This window comes from Canis lupus, chromosome 10, assembly GCF_048164855.1.
Source record: "Canis lupus baileyi chromosome 10, mCanLup2.hap1, whole genome shotgun sequence".
Taxonomy (NCBI): Eukaryota; Metazoa; Chordata; class Mammalia; order Carnivora; family Canidae; genus Canis; species Canis lupus.
In genome coordinates this window covers 968,079-992,070 of record NC_132847.1, presented here as the reverse complement: position 1 = coordinate 992,070, position 23,992 = coordinate 968,079, and the positions used below count along the sequence as shown (strand labels likewise).

General features: G+C 46.0%; 1 protein-coding gene across 5 annotated transcripts; it reads left to right on the top strand.

Annotated features, from left to right (window-relative positions):
- Positions 1–9,193: 9,193 nt before the first annotated feature.
- MGAT1 (alpha-1,3-mannosyl-glycoprotein 2-beta-N-acetylglucosaminyltransferase) lies at positions 9,194–23,647 on the top strand. Of its 5 annotated transcripts, XM_072840363.1 has the most exons (4): positions 9,215–9,371; positions 10,233–10,664; positions 16,240–16,343; positions 21,054–23,647. In XM_072840363.1, the coding sequence occupies exon 4, from the start codon at positions 21,177–21,179 to the stop codon at positions 22,518–22,520; it is 1,344 nt and encodes a 447-aa protein (XP_072696464.1). In that variant the 5' UTR covers positions 9,215–9,371; positions 10,233–10,664; positions 16,240–16,343; positions 21,054–21,176; the 3' UTR covers positions 22,521–23,647. The 5 variants fall into 5 exon arrangements, with proteins under 5 accessions (XP_072696463.1, XP_072696464.1, XP_072696465.1 ...); XM_072840362.1 differs by lacking the exon at positions 16,240–16,343 and having other exon boundaries at positions 9,194–9,371; XM_072840364.1 differs by lacking the exons at positions 9,215–9,371; positions 16,240–16,343 and adding an exon at positions 9,520–10,016.
- Positions 23,648–23,992: the final 345 nt, after the last annotated feature.

Sequence of the window (23,992 nt, the reverse complement as noted above, 5' to 3'; positions counted from 1 at the left end):
AAGAATTTTATTTATTTATTCATGAGAGACACAGAGACAGAGGCTGAGACATAAGCAGAGGGAGAAGAAGGCTCCCTGTGGGGAGCCCAATGTGGGGCTCAACTGCTGAGCCACCCAGGCATCCCCTTCCTTAACGTTTTTAATGGGGAAACAATGTATTATTCTTGGAATGCCTATGCTATTTTCCATTACCCTACAAACTTGGTCCTCTGGGCTCAAATTTGTACAATTTACAACTTCATTTCTAACATTTTACTATGTATCTATGAGACTATGGCCGATCTCTTTTTAGGGATTTGGCTTACTGGAATCTGTAAATTTCACTCAGGTTTTAGCCCAAAGTCCTTCCTCATTCACTGTGTCATGTTTCTGTTCTCATTTTCTCAAAATGATTAGGTTAAGTCTTCAGCATTCTGTATCTCTCTCCCACTCCTCTTAGTTTTGATTCCACACCTTCCCAGGCAGGATTTCCATATAGTGCTTCATTAAAACTTTGGTTTCCTCTGTGGCTGCTCCCATCTAGTGACACCTTACAGCTGTTCACTCTCCACTCCAGTCCCCCAAGATATTGCTGGGGGTTGGATGGTACTAAAGAAGATGGAAAGGAATAAGACTAGGGACAGCTGCACCACAATAAATTCCAATACAAGGCAAAGAAGAATCAGTGCTGACAATTATGGTGGTCTCAAAGAGGGAGTAGCATTTGAGATGGTAATAAAAGACTTCCAAAGATTTTGTGGGAGAAGAGAAGAATGAAGTAGAACCCAGCCTAAGGGAGGGGAGATGAATTCGGAGTCTCCATGTCTCTCAGACCAAAGATCCCTGGTCTCTTCCCTGGAATGAAGTGCCTGTGGTATTCTAGGTATTGTCAAAGTCCAGAAAAAAGTAAGTTATTTTTTTATACACAAACACACACATATACACACAAACATACACATCCCATTCTCTACTGAAATTCTATTGTTTTTTGCCCACTCAAGAAAGTATCTTAGAATTAAAGCATGTGGGATGCCTGGATGGCTTGTAGGTCAAGCATCCAACTCCTGGTTTCAGCTCAGGTCATGATCTCATGGTCATGGGATCCAGCCCCTTGTTGAGTCCTGCATTGGGCTTTCTGCTCAGTAGAGAGTCTGCTTGAGATTCTTCTTCTTTTTAAATATTTTATTTAAATTCAATTTGCCAACACATAGTATAACACCCAGTGTTCATCTCATCAAGTGCCCTCCTTAGTAACCCTCTGCTTGGGATTCTTTCTCCCCTTTCCCTCTGCCCCTCCTCCTTGCGCACATGCTCTCTTTCAAATACATAAATATATTTTTTAAAGATTTTATTTATTTATTCATGAGAGACGAGAGAGAGAGAGAGGCAGAGACACAGGCAGAGGGAGAAGCAGGCTTCATGCAGGGAGCCTGACGTGGGACTCGATCCCAGATCCCCAGGATCAGGCCCTGGACTGAAGGCGGCACTAAACCGCTGAGCCACCAGGGCTGCCCCTACATAAATAAATCTTAAAAAAAACAAACAAAAAACCAAAAACCTGCAAGCATGCAAGCTTGATATTTCCACAGACAAGATCTCAAATGGGTCTGATTATTTAGCTGGGCCAGCCTGCTAACAGGTACTAGGACTGAATCAGTGCGTGACACAGCACACAGGTGACTGCCACACTGAGTGAGACAGCTGGGAGTTGCTAGGCACAGGAAAGGATTATTAACTCCCAGAAGCCTGTGGCTTCTTTTTTTCTTTTCCCCCTTAAACAGTTTCCAGATGATTCCAGATGAGTGTTTGCTGGGGTGTTGGGTTGCCTTTAACTTAGATTCCTCCATTATTCTGAAGTAGCCTATTGCGGGGGTGGGGTGGAGTTGGGGGGATGGGAGACACTTGTGGACCACACCCTTGTCCCAGAGTAAGATAGAAAACAGCAAATCACACATCTAGCAAAAGATCAGAGATGGTACTTTGAAAGATTTATGTTATGTCCTTTACTATTTATGACTAATCAATATTACTAAAAGTTATTTAAAATGTTTCTAATAATTAGAATGACCATTCTGGTTTAAAACTCATTTCAAAAAAGATAAATTATGATGAGGTTCTAATGATAGTTTGGGGGTAATAGTTGTAACTTTTCTCCCAATTACTTTCAAGTGCTCCTGTATGAGGAGAAGCTTTGAAGGATTTGGTTGCAGTATGTGAGAGCTGGTCACTGCAGTCAGGACCTTTAGGATCCAAGCACCCCGACACCCAAACCAGCTTAGATTATAAGGAGTAGGAATATTCCTGTTTGAGCTTGATTCTGCTTGAAGTAAAGCATTCCTGACCCCAAACTAGGAGCTACTCTCTCCTTCCCATTAAGACCTTGCTGGTGACCCACGTAACACCTGGAGGTACTCTGAATTGACTTTTTGTCCTTCTAAACACTTTACTTTAGTACTTCTGAAATGTCTTCAGTTTTATACTTGTAAATTTCTTTTTTCTTTCTTGAGAGTAAGTCTCCTCTTTCCCTCTGACATTCAGTATGAGGGAAATACTGAATATTTATCAGTATTCAGATAAATACTGAAGGCAAAAGGCACTTCTGTTTTGGACTGTGCTCCCTTGACTTCTCCCTTCTCCTTTTCCTCTTTCTCTCTCCCAGCTACCCCCACCATCTTTGGAGGCTCAGGAGGGAAGCCTCAGCCTCTTGGCATCTGGAGCCAAGGTTTTTTTATACTCACTAGGTAAATGGACAACTTCAATAATGGAGCTGGTTTAAGGAAGTACTAATCTGAGCAAAATGCTCTTTGTTTAAATGCAAATTCACAGATTTAAAAACAAACCAACACAGTGATAGAATTTATCATTGTTAAAGAAAGGTGTTTAAAAACAGATCAGCTTTCACTATGACCCGTCATACTTTGAGAGCCCTGAGAAAGGGACAGGCCAGGTGAGAAATAGAGTAGCTTCCTAAGGGGGAACAGGGGAAGGTGGGCCTCAGGGCTTTCTCTTTCCTTGGATGGAGAGGGCATTAAGTGATTGCTCATGAAAACTCAGTGTGACCACCACCGTGGCATTTTCTGATTGCTATCTGTAAACCTCTAAACCCCATAGATATTTACATTTCTGTTTGCAGTTTTAAGAGTTCCCACAGCCCTTGTTCCATTTGATCCTCAAGAATACCTTGGCAGGGGTGAAGGATAGATTTCATTATCTGCACCTCGGAAAAGAAAACCTAATCTTCCACCACAGAAATCAGAGGAGCCAGGATCTGAGCTGGCAGGTAAATAAATGTTCACTGAATTAAACCAATACAGAAATATGTGAGTGTTTTAAGGTACCAGGTCTCTGTCCTAAAGAAACTCATAATCTATTTGGGGAGAAATGCTCAAAATTAAAATAAATTAAAATAATAATACCATTTATTAAAGAAAGACCAGATACAAAATGGTCTTTCATTGTGACATGAAGAAAGTGCTGTGACTCTAAGTGTACTTAAGTAGATTTCATCCCATGACTGAATTGAAATACCCAGTATCTTGCACCTGCCACTCATCTCAAGTTGCTTCTTAATATTCTGGGATTTACTAGGATTCCTTACAGTGTCTTTAAGAAGTCCAGCTTTACACTTAACTGTGGTGATGTCTGAGCTTGTTACATCCTCCTCAGTCCTATATTCGAAGTGCAACTCTGGCTCTCCCCACTCTCCTTTTTTTAATTTAAAATTTTTAAAGCCAAAAGGAACATGAAAAAGGGAGTAGGTGTTATCTGTCTTCAGTGTTCCAGAAAAGGCCAACCTCAACTCCTGGATTTGCTGCAGGAAGTAGAGTTTAGAAAATGGTCTGATTTTAGTCAATCAGATTTTATTGGAGGCATTTAGAAGGAGGGTGTTTTAGGAAAGAACACTCACCAGGCCAAAGAGAATGAGAGAAGACAAAGTCAGAACATGCTCACGGTCAGGACTATATCCACCTGACACAGAAGAATAATGGCGTGATAATTATGTGTGTATGGATAGGGATAATTAATAGGGATAACATATTTAAAATTGTTATCTCCAAAAGTCTAGGATGGCACTAGCTGTCAATGCTCTCCAGAAAATGCAAATTATCCCCAAACATCTTCATCTGGGGATTCGTGGCTTTTTATGTGGAGACTATGGTCCCATCCCCTTATTTGCTCCTTGTATCACATTGGCAAAAACAGATACAAACGTTTCTAGTGTACTCCTAAATATTTATTCTGAAGGCAGAGCATGAGCAGCAAGACCAGACTTCTGGCCTAACTGCTGCTGACACCTGCAATGTCAAATTAGCACAAAGATAGACTTGAAAGGCAAGTAACAAGCTGGGAAAATATTTGCAATATAAGTAACAATATTTTATTTTATATTCTATAAAGAGTTCTTACAAATGAGTGACACAAAGATAAGTCCAAATGGGCAAAACTGAAAGTAGGCAATTGAAAAGAGTGATATAAAAACAGGTTCCACTTTACCAGTAATGAAGAAAACACACCTTATAAACAATACAAAACCACTCTTCTATCAGATTGGCAGAGATGACAAAGAATGGTAAGACAGTGCTGGTAGGAAGGCAGAGAAAAGGAGTCTCCCACCTGCTGGTGTTAAAGCAGTCTCACTTTTATGTAGGTCTCTTGAGAACATGAATCAAAAGCCTTCAATCATGAGTGCACCTCTTGACAACAGTTCCAGGATTTTATCCTGAGGAAATAATTAGGGATGTGCACAGAGATGTAGCTACAAGTAATTTTGTGAAATGCTGGAAACAACCTAAATGTAAAAAAGACAGGGACTAGAATTATGGTACATTTGTATAATGGGATATGAAGCAGTCTTTAAAAATGACACAGAAGTATTTTTTTGACATGGAAAAATGTTCATAATATATTAATCTAATTATAATATGATCATAGGCTTGATTATTTCTAGATGTTTTTATTTTTCATTTTGCTTATTTACAGTTTACTGTTTTTCTGTAATGAATGTCCATTTCTTTTATAATAATTTTAAAGACCGGGTAATTATGTGAAGATAAAAGGATAGAAAAAAAGGCATTAATAAATTCTGAATTCACTGGAAGTAAACTGTAACTAATCATTAATAAACATTTACTTCTAGCATTTACCTTGAATTAACTAGATTGTTTTCCTGCCATCAGAGCTAAGAAGGCCTAGAATAAAAAATAACTTGAGTTATAAAAAATAAAGGTAGAATTTAGGCATTACCTGTCTTTGAACTGTGAAATCTGTACCTGTTATGTGTCTGTATGTGTGTCTAGAAAATATTTGGAGGGATATCCACTAAATTTAAAAGTAGTGCCCTTCAGCAGGGTGGGATTAGAGGGGGAAGGAAGCTAATTTTTTTCTTGACACTACTCTCTGTATTGTTTGACTTATTAGAACAAGCATGCAAAAATCTATCCTTAAAAAGCATATTATGGGGATCCCTGGGTGGCGCAGCGGTTTGGCGCCTGCCTTTGGCCCAGGGCGCGATCCTGGAGACGCGGGATCGAATCCCACGTCGGGCTCCCGGTGCATGGAGCCTGCTTCTCCCTCTGCCTGTGTCTCTGCCTCTCTCTCTCTCTCTCTCTGTGTGTGACTATCATAAACAAATAAAAAATAAAAAAAAAAGCATATTATGAATATTTAGAAATGTGAACAGTATCCATGGTATGGTGAGAAAAAAATCATAATGCAAAGTATACTGTACTTATAGTTTCTCTCTACATGTGAGAATACTCATGAAAATAGCTGTTCAAGTTTATTTATTTGTTCATTTATCCCACAAATATCTGTTAAGCACCTACTAAGGGCTCTGCATTGGGATAAAGCAAGGAATCAAAAGCCAAATATGTCTATTAGAAAGCCATAAATTCCAAATATGGAATTTATATTCTAGCTGGGATAGACAAACAAGAAGTAGTAATCATAATGCATGTTCGTTGATAAGTGAGTGCTATGGAAAATTGGACCTGATTAAGATAGACTGGCACTGCTGTGAGGGGGTTACATGGGTTGGTTAGGGAAGGCCTCACTGAGGTGACATTTAAGAAAATGTTTAAAAGAGGTGAGGGCGTATATTAGGCAAATATCTGGAAGAGCTTTATAAGCAGAGGGAACAGCCAGTACAAAGCCCTTGAGATGGGTTCAAGGAAAAGCAATGAAGGCAGTGTGGCTGAGTCAGAATCAGCAAAGGGAGAGCAGGTCAGAGAAAACCAGGGCAGTTAGGTGGTGTTGGGCTCTTTAAGGACTTTGGATTTTTTTTCCAAGTGAACTGGGAAGCCACTGTGTGGTTTTGAGTGGAGAAATGCCAGGATCCTTTTGGCTGTTGTATGGTGATCAGGCTTTTGGGGGTAGGGGAATACAGCAGAGACCTGGTTGTTTGGGTGAGGGATGGAGGTTGCTGTGGGGATGCTGAGGTGTTAGATACTAGATATAGTTTGAAAGTAGGGTCACACGGCCTTAGCCTGGCTCCTCGCTGGGCCCCTGCCCCTTGGATGCCTTTTATTTCTTTATTTTTTTCCCCCCGTCTTCCTACCTTGATAGAAGCGCGAACTCTTCTCACTGTGGCATTCTAGCTGTTCTCTCTTTAAATCTCAAGCCAAATTCGTAGGTTTTCAGGATGATTTGAAAGTTATCTAGGTAATTTGGTGGGGACAGGGGACTTGGGGACCCTACTCTTCTGCCACCATGTGGGTACAGGATGTAAGAGAAGTGTATGAGGATGGCTCTAAAGGTTTGGGCCTGAGTAAATCAAGTGGAGTTGCCATTAAGTCAGAAGAGAAAGACAGCTGTATCGAATATGTCTGAGTTGGGAAAGAACTTATTTGTGGATCTGTTATGTTTGACTGTAATAGCAATATAAATTCTGTTTTAAGAATGTTTCTAATACTGTGATGACATCTTCCCAAATAAATCATTTCAAGACTCTTGACATTCCCAGTACATTTCTGGTACTAAAAATATACCTTAGTCAGTGCTAGTGATCTGGAGAAATCATGGGAATAGAATATATGCTAGAAGACTGGGGCCTAGGCTTCAATTTTCAAAAAATGGGGAAAAAAACAAGGGTTGCAAGGGCTGCAAATCCATCTACAGAACATGTGAACTCCAAAAATTACTTATAGGTCCTCTTGGATTCAGCTTGGAGTTGAGCAAGTCAGACTAATATATGTACTAGAAAAATCCAGACTTTCCTTCCATAGGTCTTTTCTACTCTATACAACTCTTCACTTCTGATGCCCTCTAACACCAAATGTGTGGTTTTTTTTCCTCCCACAAAGCAATTTTCTGTGATGCCAGCTGGTTGTCCTACAATTTAACTGACTCCTGACACTATCTACCTGGAGGTAGCTATTGCATTAGGTCCCACAGTCCCATGAGACTGACCCCACTTCAGATAACCAATCATAAGGATCAGGTGCCCAAGTTACCCACAGTTTCTGTCTGACTTGGCTACAAATTGGCGGATCCCAGGATCTCCTCCCTTTGGATTTGATTATTTGCTAGAGCAGCTCACAGAACTCAGGAAAACACTTATTTACATTCACCAATTTATTAAAGGATACAGATGAACAGCCAGATGAAGAGATACATAGGGTGGGGTGTGGGAGGGTGTAAAGTAGAGAAGCTTCTGTACCCAAGGAACCACAGTCAATGACCAAATATTGGAACAAATGATGCTCCTAGTGCTCTTATCACTTAAGAAATTCCAAGGTTTTTTAGGAACTTTGAGCCAGGAATGAAATGAAGACCAAATATACATATTCCTTCTCGTAAATATTAAGAAGATATGCCAGAAGTCTGAAGCTCAGGGTAGCATTTTCAGAAAGGAGGAAAAAACAGAGGCTGCCAATCCGTTCCTAGTCTTGGCAAGGTTCTAAGATATGTCATTAAAGGAATGAGATATGAACTCCAAAAATTAGCAGTGGCTCCTTCTGGGATTCAAGTTGAATTTAAGAGTAAGTCAGGCCAATATATTTAGGAAAAAACAAACAACAATCAGGGCCATTTTGGGTCTTGGAAGTCCCCTGCAGGAATGGAAATGTTTCTTCCGGGAGAGGTCTCAGATGGAACATGATAGTGGCAGCACCCGGTAGTGTTACAGACTGGGAGGCTGGAGGCCACCTCTACTGCTTTCTAGTCCTGAAATTGCAGGCTGGCTCTCTGCTGTTCTGGGATGGTAACCGAGTATTAATACTAGGAGTATGAATATTATTAATACTTCGCAAGCATTAATACTTTAAAGTATTATTACTTTAAGCCAAGTCAGACAGAAGTTGTGGGTAACTTGGGCACCTGCTACTTATGATTTAAAGTATTAATACTGGGGATCCCTGGGTGGCTCAGCGGTTCGGCGCCTGCCTTTGGCTCAGGGCACGATCCTGCAGTCCCGGGATCGAGTCCCGCGTCCGGCTCCTTGCACGGAGCCTGCTTCTCCCTCTGCCTGTGTCTCTGCCTCTCTCTCTCTCTCTGTCTATCATGAGTAAATAAAACCTTCAAATAAATAAAGTATTAATACTTTACTCTTGAGTATTAATGCTTGTAAACTGCTTCGCACAGCGTGTACGTTACTGAGGGCGCGGGGCAGGGGGCATTCATTTTAGAGTACTCTTCTTACCCTTTTCTTTCTCTTTTCTGACCCAAGGAACCGTCTTGCCTGAGCGAGAGAGGCAGCGAGAAAAAGTGAGCGATGAAGAAAATAAAACTTTCCTTCGGTCCTGCCGCAGAGCTGTCAGCACGGGAACGGCTAACACGGCCCTCGGCGCTTCCGGACTTGTTCCTCGCCGGGAGCACCCACAGCCGGAGCCCTCGGCAGCTTCCGGTCCGCGGGCGGTTGCTAGGCGACCTCGGGCCAGCAGCGGCCAAGCTGCCCACCCCCTCCCCGCCCCAGTCCCACCCGCAGACCCGCCGAGGCGCCAGGACGCATGCGCACTTGTCACTGCGCTGTGCGAAGCGACGCGAGCTCCCGCCCTTCGCCGTGCTCTGTGCCCCGCCCCTTCTCGTGCTGTAGCCCCGAGCTCCGTTCCGTTTCAGACCTGGCCCTGCCCACGCCTCGTCTTCAGTCTTGGGAACAGTGCGGACCCACGTCCCGCGCTCTCGTGGTGGCGGTGGTGGTGGGTGGGATGGAGAAGGGTACGGTGGCAGAATGAGGCCAGAGCAGGGGAGGCGGCACTTGCGGACTCACTTCCGGACCACGGGCGGAAGCGGATGCGGCGGAGGGTGGGAGGGGGGACCCGAGCGCGAGGGGAGGGTCCGGCCGCCGCGGGTCCAGGGGGTGGGGTCTGGGCCGCCTGTCCGGACCCAGCTTGGGGCCTGGACTCGGACCTGGGAGGGCCTCGGCTTCCGGCTGACACCCGGCCGGCGGGACCCAGGTAACGAGGCAGATGGGGCGAGGGTCGTCCGGGCTGTAGAGCGTGCGGGCGGGGGCGACCAGGGAGGGTCGCAGTGTCACTCCTTTCTGCGGCGAACACAGAGCACTGGGTTCGGAGGAGAAGGGTGGGAGGAGTTAAACTCGTGGCGGGGGGCGGGGGTCATGTGAACGCCACGCCCCTACAGGAAGGAAGGGTGTGTGTGTGTGTGTGTGTGTGTGTGTGCGCGCGCGCGCGCCTTTAGGAATGAATTTAGAAGGGAGGGGGCGACTGGCAAGGGTCTTCCCAACTGTGTAGCTATTGCTGGCAGGACTCAGGCCTCTATTCCAGGACGGTTCTCCCAGTGGCCCCGGGAAGAGTTTGAGATGAGGAATCACATCCCTGGCACAGTCTTGGAGGCAGAGGGGGAGATGAGGGTGAAGGGAAAGGAGCGAAGAATGTATGTGCAAGGTGCCAGCATCTAGGTCTGGGATGGATTTAGTTCATTCAGGGAGAGCTGATTAAAAAACTGAACACTCTAAGAAGCTTGGGAGATGCAGGAGATTAGTGTGTGGCAAGAACAAGAGAGCGGGGAGAAGGATGTTCTTTTCTCTGTTTTTTACAAGACAGTCGATTGATGATAGAGCAGAGTAAAGGAATCTAATTTAGGTAAGGGAAGGAGAGGTGGGCGGGGGGATGGGGTGACTGGGTGACGGGCACTGACGGGAGCACTTGATGGGATGAGCACTGGGTGTTACGCTATATGTTGGCAAATCGAACTCCAATAAAAAAATGTACAAAAAAACAATTTAGTTAAGGGGTCTTAGGAATCCATTTGGGCAAATAATAGATTAGAAAATGTCATAATGTCTAAATATTCCACAGGTTAACACTGAAATCAGCCTCTGGCCATGCCGGTTCAATGGCTTGTTTCTTCTCATGAACCCCAGCAGAAGACAGACGGGCCGGCCCTCACAGTGGATGGCTTCCCTTCCCTGAGCAAGAGATGGGATAGAACCTGGGATCTGCCAGACACCAGACTCTGGGCTAAATAAACCAGCTGAATGAAGGAATGTAACAGACCCCTGAGAGGGACACTGAACCCTGCAGTGGGGGGGGAGGGGCCTGGACATACCCCTTCCCCCCCCCCCCAGACTCCTCCCCTTCAGAGTCCACTCAGCCATGGACTTTGGACCTGGATAAGAGGAGAGAAACTGCACTTTGGTGTATCTGATTTGGTATTCTAAGTTTTGGAAATGGACTGCTGGAAGGGGGTTTGGTGATCTCCAGGGTAGCAGCTAAGAGAAGAGAAGAAAGGTAAGTCTCGTGTCTCACTTCCCACTTGGTGCCTTTTTGCTTGCTGCTCTTGTGCAGAAAATGTTCAGTGGGGCAAATCTGGGGACACTGCCATTTAGGAAGTGCCTGATGAGAACCCTTACCACATGGGTACAAAGGAAGCTTCAATCTGTTTCACTCTCTTAGAATGCAGACTTGTTTCCAGCCTCTCTTTACCCAGGCAGAAGGAGCACCTTCTAAGGGGTTGTGTGCAATGGCAGTTGTGAAATGAGGCCTAGGAGAACATGAAAACAATTTAGGCTTCTGAAGAGAGGTTGAATTAGATTATAAGGGCTAACGCTGATTCAACACATTAGGGCTAAGTAAGACTCTAGATTACCCAGGCAGATGCAGGCTGCTGTGTTTTGGGGAACTAACTGAATAGAGCTGCCTTGGCGGGGAGGATTGAAGATGGTCTAGATAACTTCCTAAATTATCTCTCTTTCTCCTCTGTCTATAAGGGGGTTTAGGCCATGAAACTTCAGGTGACAGCAGAGGAACAGAATACATGTTTGAGATCAGTTGAATTTTTATTCTAGCTCTGACTTTGTTAGTGTGCACCCTAGATATGTCAGTTTATTTCTGCCACGTTTTGTTCACCCAAAAGACGGGCATAACTAACTTTATACATCTCTCACACGTTGTTACTGGAAGCAAACGAAAGGATAGATTTTGAAAAGTATCCAGGGCCATGTACATGTAAAACAGTACCATTGACATTGCTTGATGATGCTTGTATAATTGTTACATACAAAAACTGAATTAGGGGTTCTGTTCTTTTCTTGAATTAGTGTACTGGCAAAAACCTTTGATGTCTTCAATTAAAAGCCTACCCTGAATTTATCTCATTTTGTTGCTGTTAAACAGTACTTGAGATCATCAAGTGATGGTGGAAAAGGTGCATAAGTCCAGGAGAACTTAGGTTGAGGGATTCTGGTCCTTAGGGCTCTCCACACTTGTGACAAGTGTGCTTCTTGGGGGTAGCAGATTAAAGAGGGGTGGAGGAAAGTATAAGTCTGAAGGGCCAAGTGTGTGGTTAGGAGACAGAGCCCCATTTCTTGGAGTAATTGCTGAGCCTTTTCTTCTGGTGGCATACCCTGGTATTTTCTCCTGCTCTTTAAGATGACAGTTTTTTTGGACTGCCATCTTTTTAGCCCTTTATATTTTTTGCAGGTTCTCTTCCCATTTAAGCAGGGAACTGCTTCTTGTCACTCCTTGTTGCTCCTTCCTTGAACTCCGGTTCAAGATAGGCATAGTGACGACAAACAGGAGATGTGTTGAGAATTTTGATAGAGGGCTGTGGTGACCTGGTGCCGGGGCAGGAAGCCTGGCTTCTAGCATATCTTTGCCTCTCACTGGATGTGTAACATCTCATATTCATTGGGGGCTGGCAGCAAGAACTAAGGTCCTTTGCAAGCTGAAAATGATAGTATTTATGACTTAGTTTCTTTTTCCCTCCTCCTTCTTTTCTTGCCTGCCTTCCCCCAGTAGTGAGCTGTTTCTTCTCTGGTGTGAGGCTTACTTGGGGCTATACCTTTCAGGCCAAGCTTCTACTTTAGAAGGTCTGGATGTCAGGGTAGCATGTCACCTACCCCAGCTGGGCCCAGCAAATTCCTGGTGCCAGTCCTTGCAAGGCATACCTGGTCCAGGATGCATCTGCAACTCTCATCTTACCTGGAAGGCCTCTGAGCACTTAGAAGCATTTAAAGTACCACAGAGTTGTGCTGTATTTACATGGTGTTCATGTTACATGAAGCGTCCAGGCTGTTGTGTCACTTTTCTGTCACCATGTTGTTGTAAGGAAGAGAACAGGGATTATTTCCCCAGTTTGATATTTAAGGGGAAGGAAGCTACAGAAGCCCTGAGCATAAAGGGCTTTCCTAAGTGTGGAGAAGCAGACACTGTAATTGCCTGCCCAGTGTGGTGCTGTGTCTACAGCATCTGACCTGATAAGGGCCATCTGGATTCTGCTGCAAACCTTCAGGGAGGGGAATTCAGTGCCCTATCAGACAGCATCTCTGGTAAGACATTTCCTTCCTAGACTTAACCAGAATTCCTCTCCTCTGTCATTTTTACTGAAAGCTCTAGTCCTGACCCTTTGACAAGACAGCCTTCTCAAGACAGTCATCTGCCTTCTCACATCATCCTCATACTAGGATCTCAGACCACTTAGCCAAGACCAGTGATAGACCTAACCAAAAGTTATGTATGTGTTTTAACTGAATTTATTTATACCATTCTGTCATACAAAAGGAATTCTATGTGGCTAACCAAAAGTTTCGTTTTACAGATAATGCTCACTGGTCATTGTATTCATCTCTTTTTTCTTTGATCTTGATGGGCTGTTTCTCTGGGTATCCACGGGGAGTAGGGATGTTGGGAGAATGGGAGAAGGAAAAATAGACACAGATCTAAACCTTTGATTTTACTTCTGATAGTTTCCAGCCAAAATCTGCCTTAAGTTCAGAGCATGAATTCTTTCCAAATTGTAAACAATTTCAGGTATCTTAGGTATGGTTTATGGGAAGTTGGAACAATTTTCACTTCCTTCTCCTCATCTCTCCAGTCTTCTCTCGGAGGTAGTGGGGGTGAGCAGGATACACTATTTTTGCTTCTAATTCTCTCTTATCTCATGAGCAGATCTTCCTGTTTCTTCCATTTTCACATACTCCGATTCCAATTTCATTCCCAGAATCCAGGCACCTAGCTCCTTGTTTCTGCCCTTCTTCCCTGTGCCCCCACTTCCCACCCCAAAAACACCTCCTCATGAAATCTCCGTCAAAAGCCCAGGGCCTCTTTTTCCAGGTCAATGTGGCACTTACCACCCTGGCTTCTTACCTCTCAGACCAAATGTTTTCTCTTGTTTCCATCTAGAATTCAGCACAAACCACTTCTCTAACCAGGCTCTTTCTGCTTGGGATAGTCCTTTTGCAGCTGGGGAATTTCTACCCTTAGATCTTCCTGGGAGCCTTGGAATTTCAACAAAGGATTGTAGTCATTGGATGTGAGTTATGGTGCACAAACAGTTCCCCATTCTTGTCCTCTTTGAACTGCCTTCAGTAGAGAAGGATTATTGTTAGAGATGGGAACATTACATCTCATGGGCTGGTTGGTCCTCCCTACCTTTCAGCATCTCACTATGTCCTTTGTCCTGGAGGGTGATTTTAGCTCCTGATATCTTGGGTCTACAAACCAGTATTTCTCAACTCGTTACACTTTTAGGAATGATCATTTTCCTTCTTACCTTGACATGGAGTGTGAGTGTGTAGGTCTCCCATATCTCACAATTCCCTTCATAAAGAAAGCATAAAGAGAGGGCAAAGGTGCAGAGACAGTGGCTACTGGCTGACATATGAGTGTGGGCGTGCATTTCTTACCATGGTCCATGAAGTCAGCTCAGCTGGAGACCTTGGACACACACACACACACACACACACACACACACAGAGTCCAGCCTCAGTGATGTGTCAGCTCTTTTCTCTGCTCCTTCAGGGCTAGCTCCAGTTGCTTCTACCAGGACTTCCCTGCTGCCCCACTGTGCACCTGTCATTCTGGACACATGGCCATCTCAGAGCATTTGCACCCAAGAATATATAAGAGGAAGGAATGAGTGCATGAATGCCTGGGTCTAAACCTGGCCATGCCCTTCATCATGTCTTGTGACCTTCAGCCAGTTGGCACTTACTCTGAGATTCACACTCCTGATCTGTAGAATGGGATGATAATTAATGCACACTCTGCAGACTGCTGGGAGGGTTCCACAAGTGGAGGCCTCTGTACAACTAGTTTATTTCCTTAGCTCCAGGCTGAGGAGGAGGCCCTGCCATTTTGTTTCTCTAAAACCGTTCATGATTCCTGGTTTCCTGTAGAAACAAGTTCGTAAGCAAAATCAGTAACCACACACTGCTAAGTTCCTGCCTGCTGTGTGAAACACAGAGGGAAGTGGATTCGGGGAAGGCCCAGTGCCTGTAGAATGTGTCCTGGTCACATGGTAGGGCTGGCCCTAGCCTGAGTGTGCATGAGTAGCCAGTAGATTCTCACTTCCCAGGATTAGATGAAGACATCAAGGCTTTTCCAGGGTGCTGCCTCACCCCCTTTCACAAAATTCTAAGATTAAGTCCTTTACTCCTTAAGACTCATGGTTCTTATCCCAGAACAAGTCTGTCTCTGCTCTTATACTCAGAGCGAACAGCTCTCATTCCCCACATCGAAAGGAAAAAACAAAGTATTAAAAAAAAAAAAAAAGAAAAATGGAAAACAGCTGGCCCCTTCGGCTTTTGGCAGCAGGTGTTTCCTCTTTGGCGTCTTTTTTTGGTACCGTGGTTCTTGTCCTCACAGCCCTGCTGCACCCTTTGGCCCCTCCGTTGTCCCAACTCCTCCCTCTAGGAAGCTCGAGTTTAGCAGGTTGATGAGAGCTGAGCTGTGGGGCTGGCCGGCCCACCTCACGTTGGGATCCCCATCAACTCCTTGAGGCTGTAGGGCTTGGGAGCGCAAAACTCCGGAAGTCTCCACCGGGTCGGGTTCAGGGTTGTGAGCAGGGAAGGGCCCAGTGTAACAACTGTCAACACAGCGCCTCCCGAGGTTGGGAACCCTGAAAAACTTGGGATCCTGACGGCTGCTAACTGCCAAGCCCCGCGGAGGAGGCCGGCCAGGAGGAAGGGGCCCCGCGAGTACTGGCAGCAGGTCCCGCCCCTCGGCCCTTCCCCGTCCCGCCCTTCCCGGGGAAGGGCCACGTTGCTCGCCTGGCGGGCGGGCCGGGCGAATGTAGGAAGGGGCCGGCCGGGAGGTAGGCACCGGCATCCGCGCGAGTGGTTGGAACGCGCCGGGCCCCCGGGCTCGTTCCTCGCGCTCCGGGGCGCTCCAAGTTGAGGGCCAGGGAGTGCGGAGGACCCGGTGAGTAGGGGCCCGAAACGTCGGCGTCCGTCGGTTCCGAGGCTTGTCTCGGGGAGGGGATGGAGGTCCCCGCGGGAGCGGAGAGGGCGCCCCAGGGGCTGGGTCCCGGCTGGAGAAGCGGCTCTTCTCCGAGCGCTTCGGGTGCCCGGAAGCCGCGGGCTTCGGCCGCGCACCACTCCCGACCCGGGAAGTGGAACTTAGAGTTGGGCTCTTGAAGTCCCGGGCCTCCAGCTGCGGGAGGGAGGGCGGGCTCCGCGGGGAGGGAGGCCGTTGTGAAACTTGGTGGTTGGGCGTGCGTGGGTGCGGGGCTGCGGGAGGTGTGATTGTTGGAGAGGTTTGGGGAGTGGGAAGGGGAGGTCGCTTTCCCTAAACTCCACCCCAGGGTAGTTTCCACTGGTACTAACTAGGGTTCTTTCCCCTCAGCCGCAAAGAAGAATGGACTCAATGTAAAAATAGTAAATTGGAGAGAAAACATTTTCCTACCTGTTAGGGTGTGGGGTGTTGGGGGCTCCTCAGATGTACAGGGCTCCCATCTTACAAATCGGAGCAGAAAGGCTGTGTGGCCAGCTGATCGGCGTTTGTACTTAGTTGGCAGCCCCCGGGTGAGGCTTCCACCTTGGTTAACCCTTGCCCCTATGGCCTGTTTAATTATTCTTTGCTTTAGATCATCACTGGCTGAGAGATCCAGCTTTATTCTCTGTCGTTTGTAGCAGTTTTCAGACCATGGAGTCTTTTAGATGCTTACATACCTTCAGTCTGCCTCCCATGGTGAGTCACCCCTGTCTGACCCCGTTACTGGAGACCCATGAGATCTTCTGGATTCCTGCTTCCGTGTTCTTTTCGCAGAGTTAGGAAGCATTGAAGTTATGTTTAGTCTCAGTGGCATATGTGACACCTTAAACTCACTTCCTGTTTGGGACTTTGGGAAAGTTGTCGCTATCCTTTTCATCATCAGAAGCCAGGGAACCCGAGGAAGATCCAAATCAACTCTTTCCCTGTTCAAATAAGGGAACTAAGATACAAGTGGGTCCAGCAACTTGCCCAAAGTTACCGGGTTTCTCAGGCCTTCATGCTTTTTTGGTGCACTAACATCATACTTCCTTTTAGTCTTTCCTTTTTCAGGATGAATAACCTGCATCCCTTCCTCATAGGTCTTATGCTCTAAGCTCTTGAATTATTTAGTGTATCTTCTCGACTTCTTTTCATTTCTTCCGTCCTTGTGAAAGTATGGAGCCTGATACATGATGTGGGAGTCTAGCAGAAGTCTAATAATGAACAAGAAAGTAAATCAGTTAGGTCTCCATTAACTGTAGTGTATTTCATACTTTGAATTTTTTAGGCAGTGCTTTTTAACATACTTAGCAAGACAAAGGTAGAAAGGAAAGCCTGTCAATATTACTTAACTCCCATACTTTTTTTGAAGCTAAGTATGATTTCTTCATTATTGCTTATGGGGATCCCTGGGTGGCGCAGTGCTTTAGTGCCTGGCTTTGGCCCAGGGCGCGATCCTGGAGACCCGGGATCGAATCCCACGTCGGGCTCCCGGTGCGTGGAGCCTGCTTCTCCCTCTGCCTGTGTCTCTGCTTCTCTCTCTCTCTCTCTCTCTCTCTGTGTGACTATCATAAATAAATTAAAAATTCATTAGGAATTTTTTTCAAAATTCCTTGCTTATGAAAGGAAGTTGACAATCTGGTATCTTGCTGTTTAAATAATATTTTTACCAGGGCCAGGAAGGGGGATGAGGAGGCACTGGCTGCAGAATACCATGGAATCAGTGTTAGAAAGGATCTCACAGCTTCTAGACAGTCCTTCAGAGAAGAAATTGAGACCTACAGGGCTTGGTGGGACCCGCTCAGAGCCTCCTGGGATTTGGCTGAGGGTTTTACACATTAAAAATACTCTTCAGGGCAGCCCCGGTGGCTCAGCGGTTTAGTGCCGCCTTCAGTCCAGGGTGTGATCCCAGAGACCAGGGATCGAGTCCCACGTCAGGCTCCCTGCATGGGGCCTGCTTCTCCCTCTGCCTGTGTCTCTGCCTCTCTCTCTCCTCTCTGTGTATTCTGATGAATAAATAAATAAAATCTTTAAAAAAAAAATACTCTTCATCTCCTACCACAGTGCAGATGTCTTTGTACTTGGTGGTGTGGATCAGCTGTGTCACTTACCTGAAAGAGTGTGAAAACTAGCATATCAGAACGAGTTTTGAATCTGTTCCTTGCAGGCAAATGTCATTAATAACAGAACATAGAAACTCAGTTCAAGGTTAAGGACTATTGCATTTTAGAAAAGGAAGATGTGGCACATTGTATTTTCCCAAATTGGTCATCCCATAAATATCCCATTCCTCTTGTTAGAATTGGACATTGTTCTCCACTCACAAGTGGTGAGATCTGTGGTTTTCTCCCTTGGAGTGTGGTTAGGGACTCATGATTCCTCTGACCTACAAGTAAAAGGCAGAAGTGATCCAAGGCTAGATCATGAAAAGGATACAGTTTCACCTGGTTTACTCTCTTTTTTGGGACACTCATCTTTGGAACCCAGCCATCAAGTTCAGAGGAAACCCAGGCCAAGTGAAGAGACTACATGGAGGTGTTGCAGCTAGCACTCCAGCTAACCATGCTAACATCAACCTGCAGATGTGTGACAGAATATGCCTTTGAGGGGGAATCAACCCCTCAGCTTTTGAGTCTTCTAGCTGAGGTCCCAGACATCATGGAGCAGAGACATGTCATCCCCTCTGCACCTCACTGTCCAAATTTCTGACCTGTTGAAACTGAGAGGAAATAAATGATTGCTATTGATTTAAGCCCTTAAGTGTTTTTTTTATTTTTCAATAATAGTTACTGATAAGGAAGGTAATATGAATGGAAGCAGGCCCTCAGATTTTGAACTTGGGGCCTGAGCACAGAGGACAGAAGGAACACTTTGCTGTGCTTATCAAGGGTACATAGATTCTGTTTTACTCATTATTTCAGGTACTTATTGTTGTATCACACATCACCCCAGAACTTAATGGTTTAAAACAGCAGAATCATTTTATTTCTATCTTAGCTATGTGGTTCTTGCTCGTGGTCTTTCATGCAGTTGCAGTCTGATGTGGCCAGAGCTGGGATCATCTGAAAGGCTTCCTCCCATGTCTAGTGGTTGATGCTTGCTGTTGGCTAGAACCTTAGCTTGGATTGTGAGCTGGAATACCTGTAGGTGTTCTATCCGTGTGGCTTGGGTTTCCTCTAACCTTTGTGGCCATATTCAAAGAGCATGCATCTCAGCAGCAACAGGTGGAAACTGTATCGCCTTTCTTTCTTTTATTTTCTTTTTTAAAGATTTTATTTATTTATTCATGAGAGACATGAGAGAGAGGCAGAGACATAGGCCAAATGAGAAGCAGGCTCCTGCAGGGAGCCCAATGTGGAATTCCATCCCAGGACCTTAGGATCATGGCCTGAACCAAAGGCAGATGCTCAACCACTGAGCCACCCAGGTGCCCGTGTATTGCCTTTCGTGGACTAGTTTTGCAAATCTTGCATGATCACTTCCTTGATAGTCACAGATCAAAGAGAGGGAACAGAGACCCCACATCCCTCACCTCTACTGAGAGGAATGGCCTTACATCTTTGTTAAGAAGAGCATGTGAGGTGAATATGTGGTGATCATCTTTGGATGATCAGAACTTGTTTTCCACTTGAAACTTTTAAAAGAAGGACAACTGTTTGAATTTTTGCATCTGATGAGTAAGAAATTTTATCTTAGTATAGTTTAATTTGCATTTTTCTTACTATAAGTGAAATTGAGTATCTTTTCATGTACCCAAGGACCAATTCAGTATCTTTTTGTGAATTGCCCTGGTCTAACTAAAGATAAGGAGTTTTGGCTTTTTACCCCCTCAGTTTAAAAGTTTTTTGTCAGACTATTGGCTTTTTATTTGTGATATATATTGCAAATATTCTCTCCCAGTTTGTCTTTCAACTTGGCCAATTGTGTTTATATCGTGCAAGTGTTTTACTTATTACTGCATCTAGATTTTGAATCAAACTTAGCCTTTTTTTGTATGCAGGTTATAGAGGAATTGATGTGTATTTTCTTCTAGCACTTGTATAGTTAGATTTTTTATATTTAGAACTCTAATCCACTTGGGAGTTATTCTGTACAGTTATATAATTTTGTTTTTCCAAATAGCTGTATAGTTGTTATAACAACTAATAGACCATTTTTTTTGCCTTAGTAATTTTAAATATCACCTGTATCTTCTATTGGGTTTCTACACATATTTGGGTCTGTTTTTGTAGTTTAAATTGTATTCCTTTGGATCTATTTATTTACCTACTAGCATCACATCGTTTTAATTATAGAAGCTTTGTAATGTGTAGTATTTTAATGGTTGGTAGGCTAATGAGCAAAACCTTGCTCATGTAGGTTTTGAATATTCCTTGTTAAGTTTATTCTTACATAGTTTATAATTTTTATGGCTGTTGTAAATAGGGTTTTCTCAAGCATTGTGACTTCTAATGAGTTATTTTTTGTGTATAGGAAGGCTACTGATTTGTGCCTGTTAGTTTTATATCCTGCTACTATGCTCAATTCTTCAGTTGTTTGGGTTTATCATTGATTCTATCAGTTTCCCAGGCATATTCTTACAGTATCAACAAATAGATAGTCATGCTTCTTTTTCCACTTCTGTAGTCCATTCACATTGGCTGATCCCTCCAAGAGAATGTTAAATTGTCATATAGATGGTGGGCAGCTTGGCTTTGCCCCTGACTTTTGTGGGAATGCCGCTAGTGCTTCCTTATTAGATAAGGTCTGACTTTAGCCTAGAGGTGTGATATTAAGAGTTTTTATTTTTATTTTTTTAAAGATTTTATTTATTTATTTGAGAGAGCGAAAGCGTGGGCCTGTGAGCTAGGGGCAGAGGGAGAGAAATTGGAGCAGGCTCCCTGCTGAGCCTGGAGCCCCTCTGGGGCTTGATCTCACCACCCTGAGATCAAGACCTGAGCTGGTACCAAGAGTCCTATGCTTAACTGACTGAGCTTCCCAGGCACCCCTAATATTAGGGTTTTAAAATCAGTAATCTGTGAGCAATTTGATTTGAGGAATGGGAGGCAGAAAGACTCACCTCCATCCTTGCCCCTAAAACTCTGCAGAGAAGTTGAAACTGAAGTCTTTCACGTATGGGAGGAAAAGTAGGGTTCTGTTGCTTCCTCCTTGACAACATCACGCTTTATTTCTCACTCAAACCATATTGCTTTTCTGAGGCTCATGGACTCATTTTGGAGTGGGGGAAGTGTGTTGTCCTATCCTCTTTATCCCAGATTAAGAGATGGGCAGCTCATTTCTAAGAGAGCTCTGGAGTCAACCTCTTGGCCTCCCACTTCCCCTACTGTTTCTCCTATTCTTGGATGCCCCTTCAGGCCCCATTCCTCCACCCCCAGGAGAGCTGCATGCCTTTGTGATGAAGGTTGGTTTTGTTTGTCTTCTCCTCAGGTGCATGGCTGCTTCCTGTTTCCAAAGGCCAGAGAAAGCATCCCTAGGGCTGTGGAAGTAAACTAGGCAAGCAAAGGGCAGCCTCGAGCCCCACCCTTGCTGCCCTCCCCTGTGGGGGCCAGGATGCTGAAGAAGCAATCTGCTGGGCTTGTGCTGTGGGGCGCCATCCTCTTTGTGGCCTGGAATGCCCTGCTGCTCCTTTTCTTCTGGACGCGCCCGTCACCCAGCAGGCTGCCCTCAGACAGCGCTCTCGATGATGACCCCGCCAGCCTCACCCGGGAGGTGATCCGTCTAGCCGAGGATGCAGAGGTGGAGTTGGAGCGCCAGAGAGGGCTGTTGCAGCAGATCAGGGAGCATCATGCTCGGTGGAGCCAGCGGTGGAGGGTGCCCACTGCTGCTCCACCTGCCCCACCGCGTGTGCCTGTGTCCTCCCCACCAGCTGTGATCCCCATCCTGGTCATCGCCTGTGACCGCAGCACTGTCCGGCGCTGCCTGGACAAGCTGCTGCATTACCGGCCCTCAGCCGAACACTTCCCCATAATTGTCAGTCAGGACTGCGGGCATGAGGAAACGGCCCAGGTCATCGCCTCCTACGGCAGTGCCATCACGCACATCCGGCAGCCAGACCTGAGTAGCATCACGGTGCCCCCAGACCACCGCAAGTTCCAGGGCTACTACAAGATTGCGCGGCACTACCGCTGGGCGCTGGGCCAGGTCTTCCACAAGTTTAAGTTCCCAGCAGCGGTGGTGGTGGAGGACGACCTGGAGGTGGCTCCAGACTTCTTTGAGTACTTTCAGGCCACATACCCGCTGCTGAGGGCCGACCCCTCCCTGTGGTGTGTGTCTGCCTGGAATGACAACGGCAAGGAGCAGATGGTGGACTCCAGCAAGCCAGAGCTGCTGTACCGCACTGACTTCTTCCCTGGCCTGGGCTGGCTGCTGCTGGCCGAGCTCTGGGCCGAACTGGAGCCCAAGTGGCCCAGGGCCTTTTGGGACGACTGGATGCGTAGGCCTGAGCAGCGGCAGGGCAGGGCCTGTGTGCGGCCTGAGATCTCCAGAACGATGACCTTTGGCCGCAAGGGTGTGAGCCATGGGCAGTTCTTTGACCAGCACCTCAAATTCATTAAGCTGAACCAGCACTTTGTGCCCTTCACCCAGCTGGATCTGTCATACTTACGGCAGGAGACCTATGACCGAGATTTCCTTGCCCGCGTCTATGGGGCTCCCCTGCTGCAGGTGGAAAAAGTGAGGACCAGTGAGCGCAGCGAGCTGGGGGAAGTGCGGGTCCAGTACACCGGCAGGGACAGCTTCAAGGCCTTTGCCAAAGCTCTGGGAGTCATGGACGACCTCAAGTCCGGTGTCCCCAGGGCCGGCTACCGGGGCATTGTCAGCTTCCTGTTCCGGGGCCGCCGTGTCCACCTGGCCCCCCCACAGACGTGGGATGGCTATGATCCTAGCTGGAATTAGCAGCGCCTGCCTGTCCCTCCTGGGCATCTTCCTTGTCATATCATGGGCTGAGATGGGCTGCATCGTCCTCTTTGTGTCTCTCTTGGGTACATTTATCTTTATCTTTTGTTTTCTTTTTTCGAGTGGCATTCAGGAGCACAGAGGATAGGGTGAGAGTTATTCTCCTGTTCTCAAGGGGGTCAAGTCGGGAAACTATCTGGAGTACGTTGGGTGGTATTAAGCAAGAAACCACTGTGTGGTAGGGAGAGACTTGGGCATGTGGGAGCCACAGACTTCCATGTTCCAGGTTTTCTCCTAGAGCATCTGTAGAGAGGTTGGCAGCTCTCTTGACCAGCTCTCATTTTCCTTGTCCTTGCTCTTCCAACCAGGGTATGAGCTCATCCCCTTATATTTGCTCCCCATTCCCACCTTCCCCCAGTTTGAGGGGTTGTTGGCTTATTTGAAAAGGGGACTTACCTATGGCCAAAATGAGACTAACCAAAGGGGTTTCATCAGAGTCTGGGCGGAGCTGTTAGGCATTCAGGGTTTATTGCCACCCACCCTTATTTCTCTTTACCTGTCTCCTTATCCCTGACCTCCTTTCTGCTCTTCTTTCCTTGCAGCTTAGCAGTTTGTGATTCTAAGATGAAAAGTTGAAGAGAGAAACAAGACCTCTCCTCAGCTTATCTGAGGAATGGAGGGAAAGGTGGTAGGGGAAAGCCTTTGTGTAATAGGACATGCCTCCCTCATCCTGCCTCAAAGAAACAGACTCTGTTCCTGGATCCTGGCCTTTCTAAAAACGGATCCCTTCTCCATTACTGTAGGAGGTTTCATGCTGGCTTTTTGGAAGAGAGATTATTAGCTCCTTGTGTCCCCTTGCCCCTGGTGTTTGGTGCACAGGCTCCTCCATGAAGGTTGAGGCTTCTGGTGGCCCTCTCAGGGTGAGCGGTAGAGCAGCCAAGTCAGGATGGCTCCTGCCTTCCTCTTCTAGCAGACCCTGGGCATTCCCTTGTCTGCTCAGATTAGGATGAGGATGGCAGATTGGAGAGCAATGTGTGTGTTTTTGCTTCTGGCCTGACCTCAATTCCTGGAAGAAAGTTGAAGCTACAGAATTATTTTCAAAAATAAAGGCTGAATTGTCTGAAAAACTGTGTGTTTGTATGTGTGTGTGTTTATATGTCCTGGGACAGGAGGAGGAGTAGAGAAGTTGGTGAAGAGTCAAGAAGAAGGAAAAAGAAGGAAGAACAGGACTGAAGGAAAGGCCTGGATGGCAGGAGGAAGTGGATCAGCTAAAGGAAGAAAGCAGATGACCAGAAGACGGGAGCTGGGAGGGGTTGAGTGTGAAAGAAAGGCCAGGCTTGGAGGTGGAGGGGGTCCCAGGCTATAGTCACCTGCTGCTAATCTCTGGAGTTGGGCTGTGAACCCTTAGTGGATTTGAGCTTGCTGTAAGCCTGAAGGCCTGGTCTGAGAGAACCCAGGCAGTCCTTGATAAA

Excerpts from the sequence above, each read along its gene's own strand:
- MGAT1 (XM_072840362.1), top strand. The coding sequence starts at position 21,177 with ATGCTGAAGAAGCAATCTGCTGGGCTTGTGCTGTGGGGCGCCATCCTC.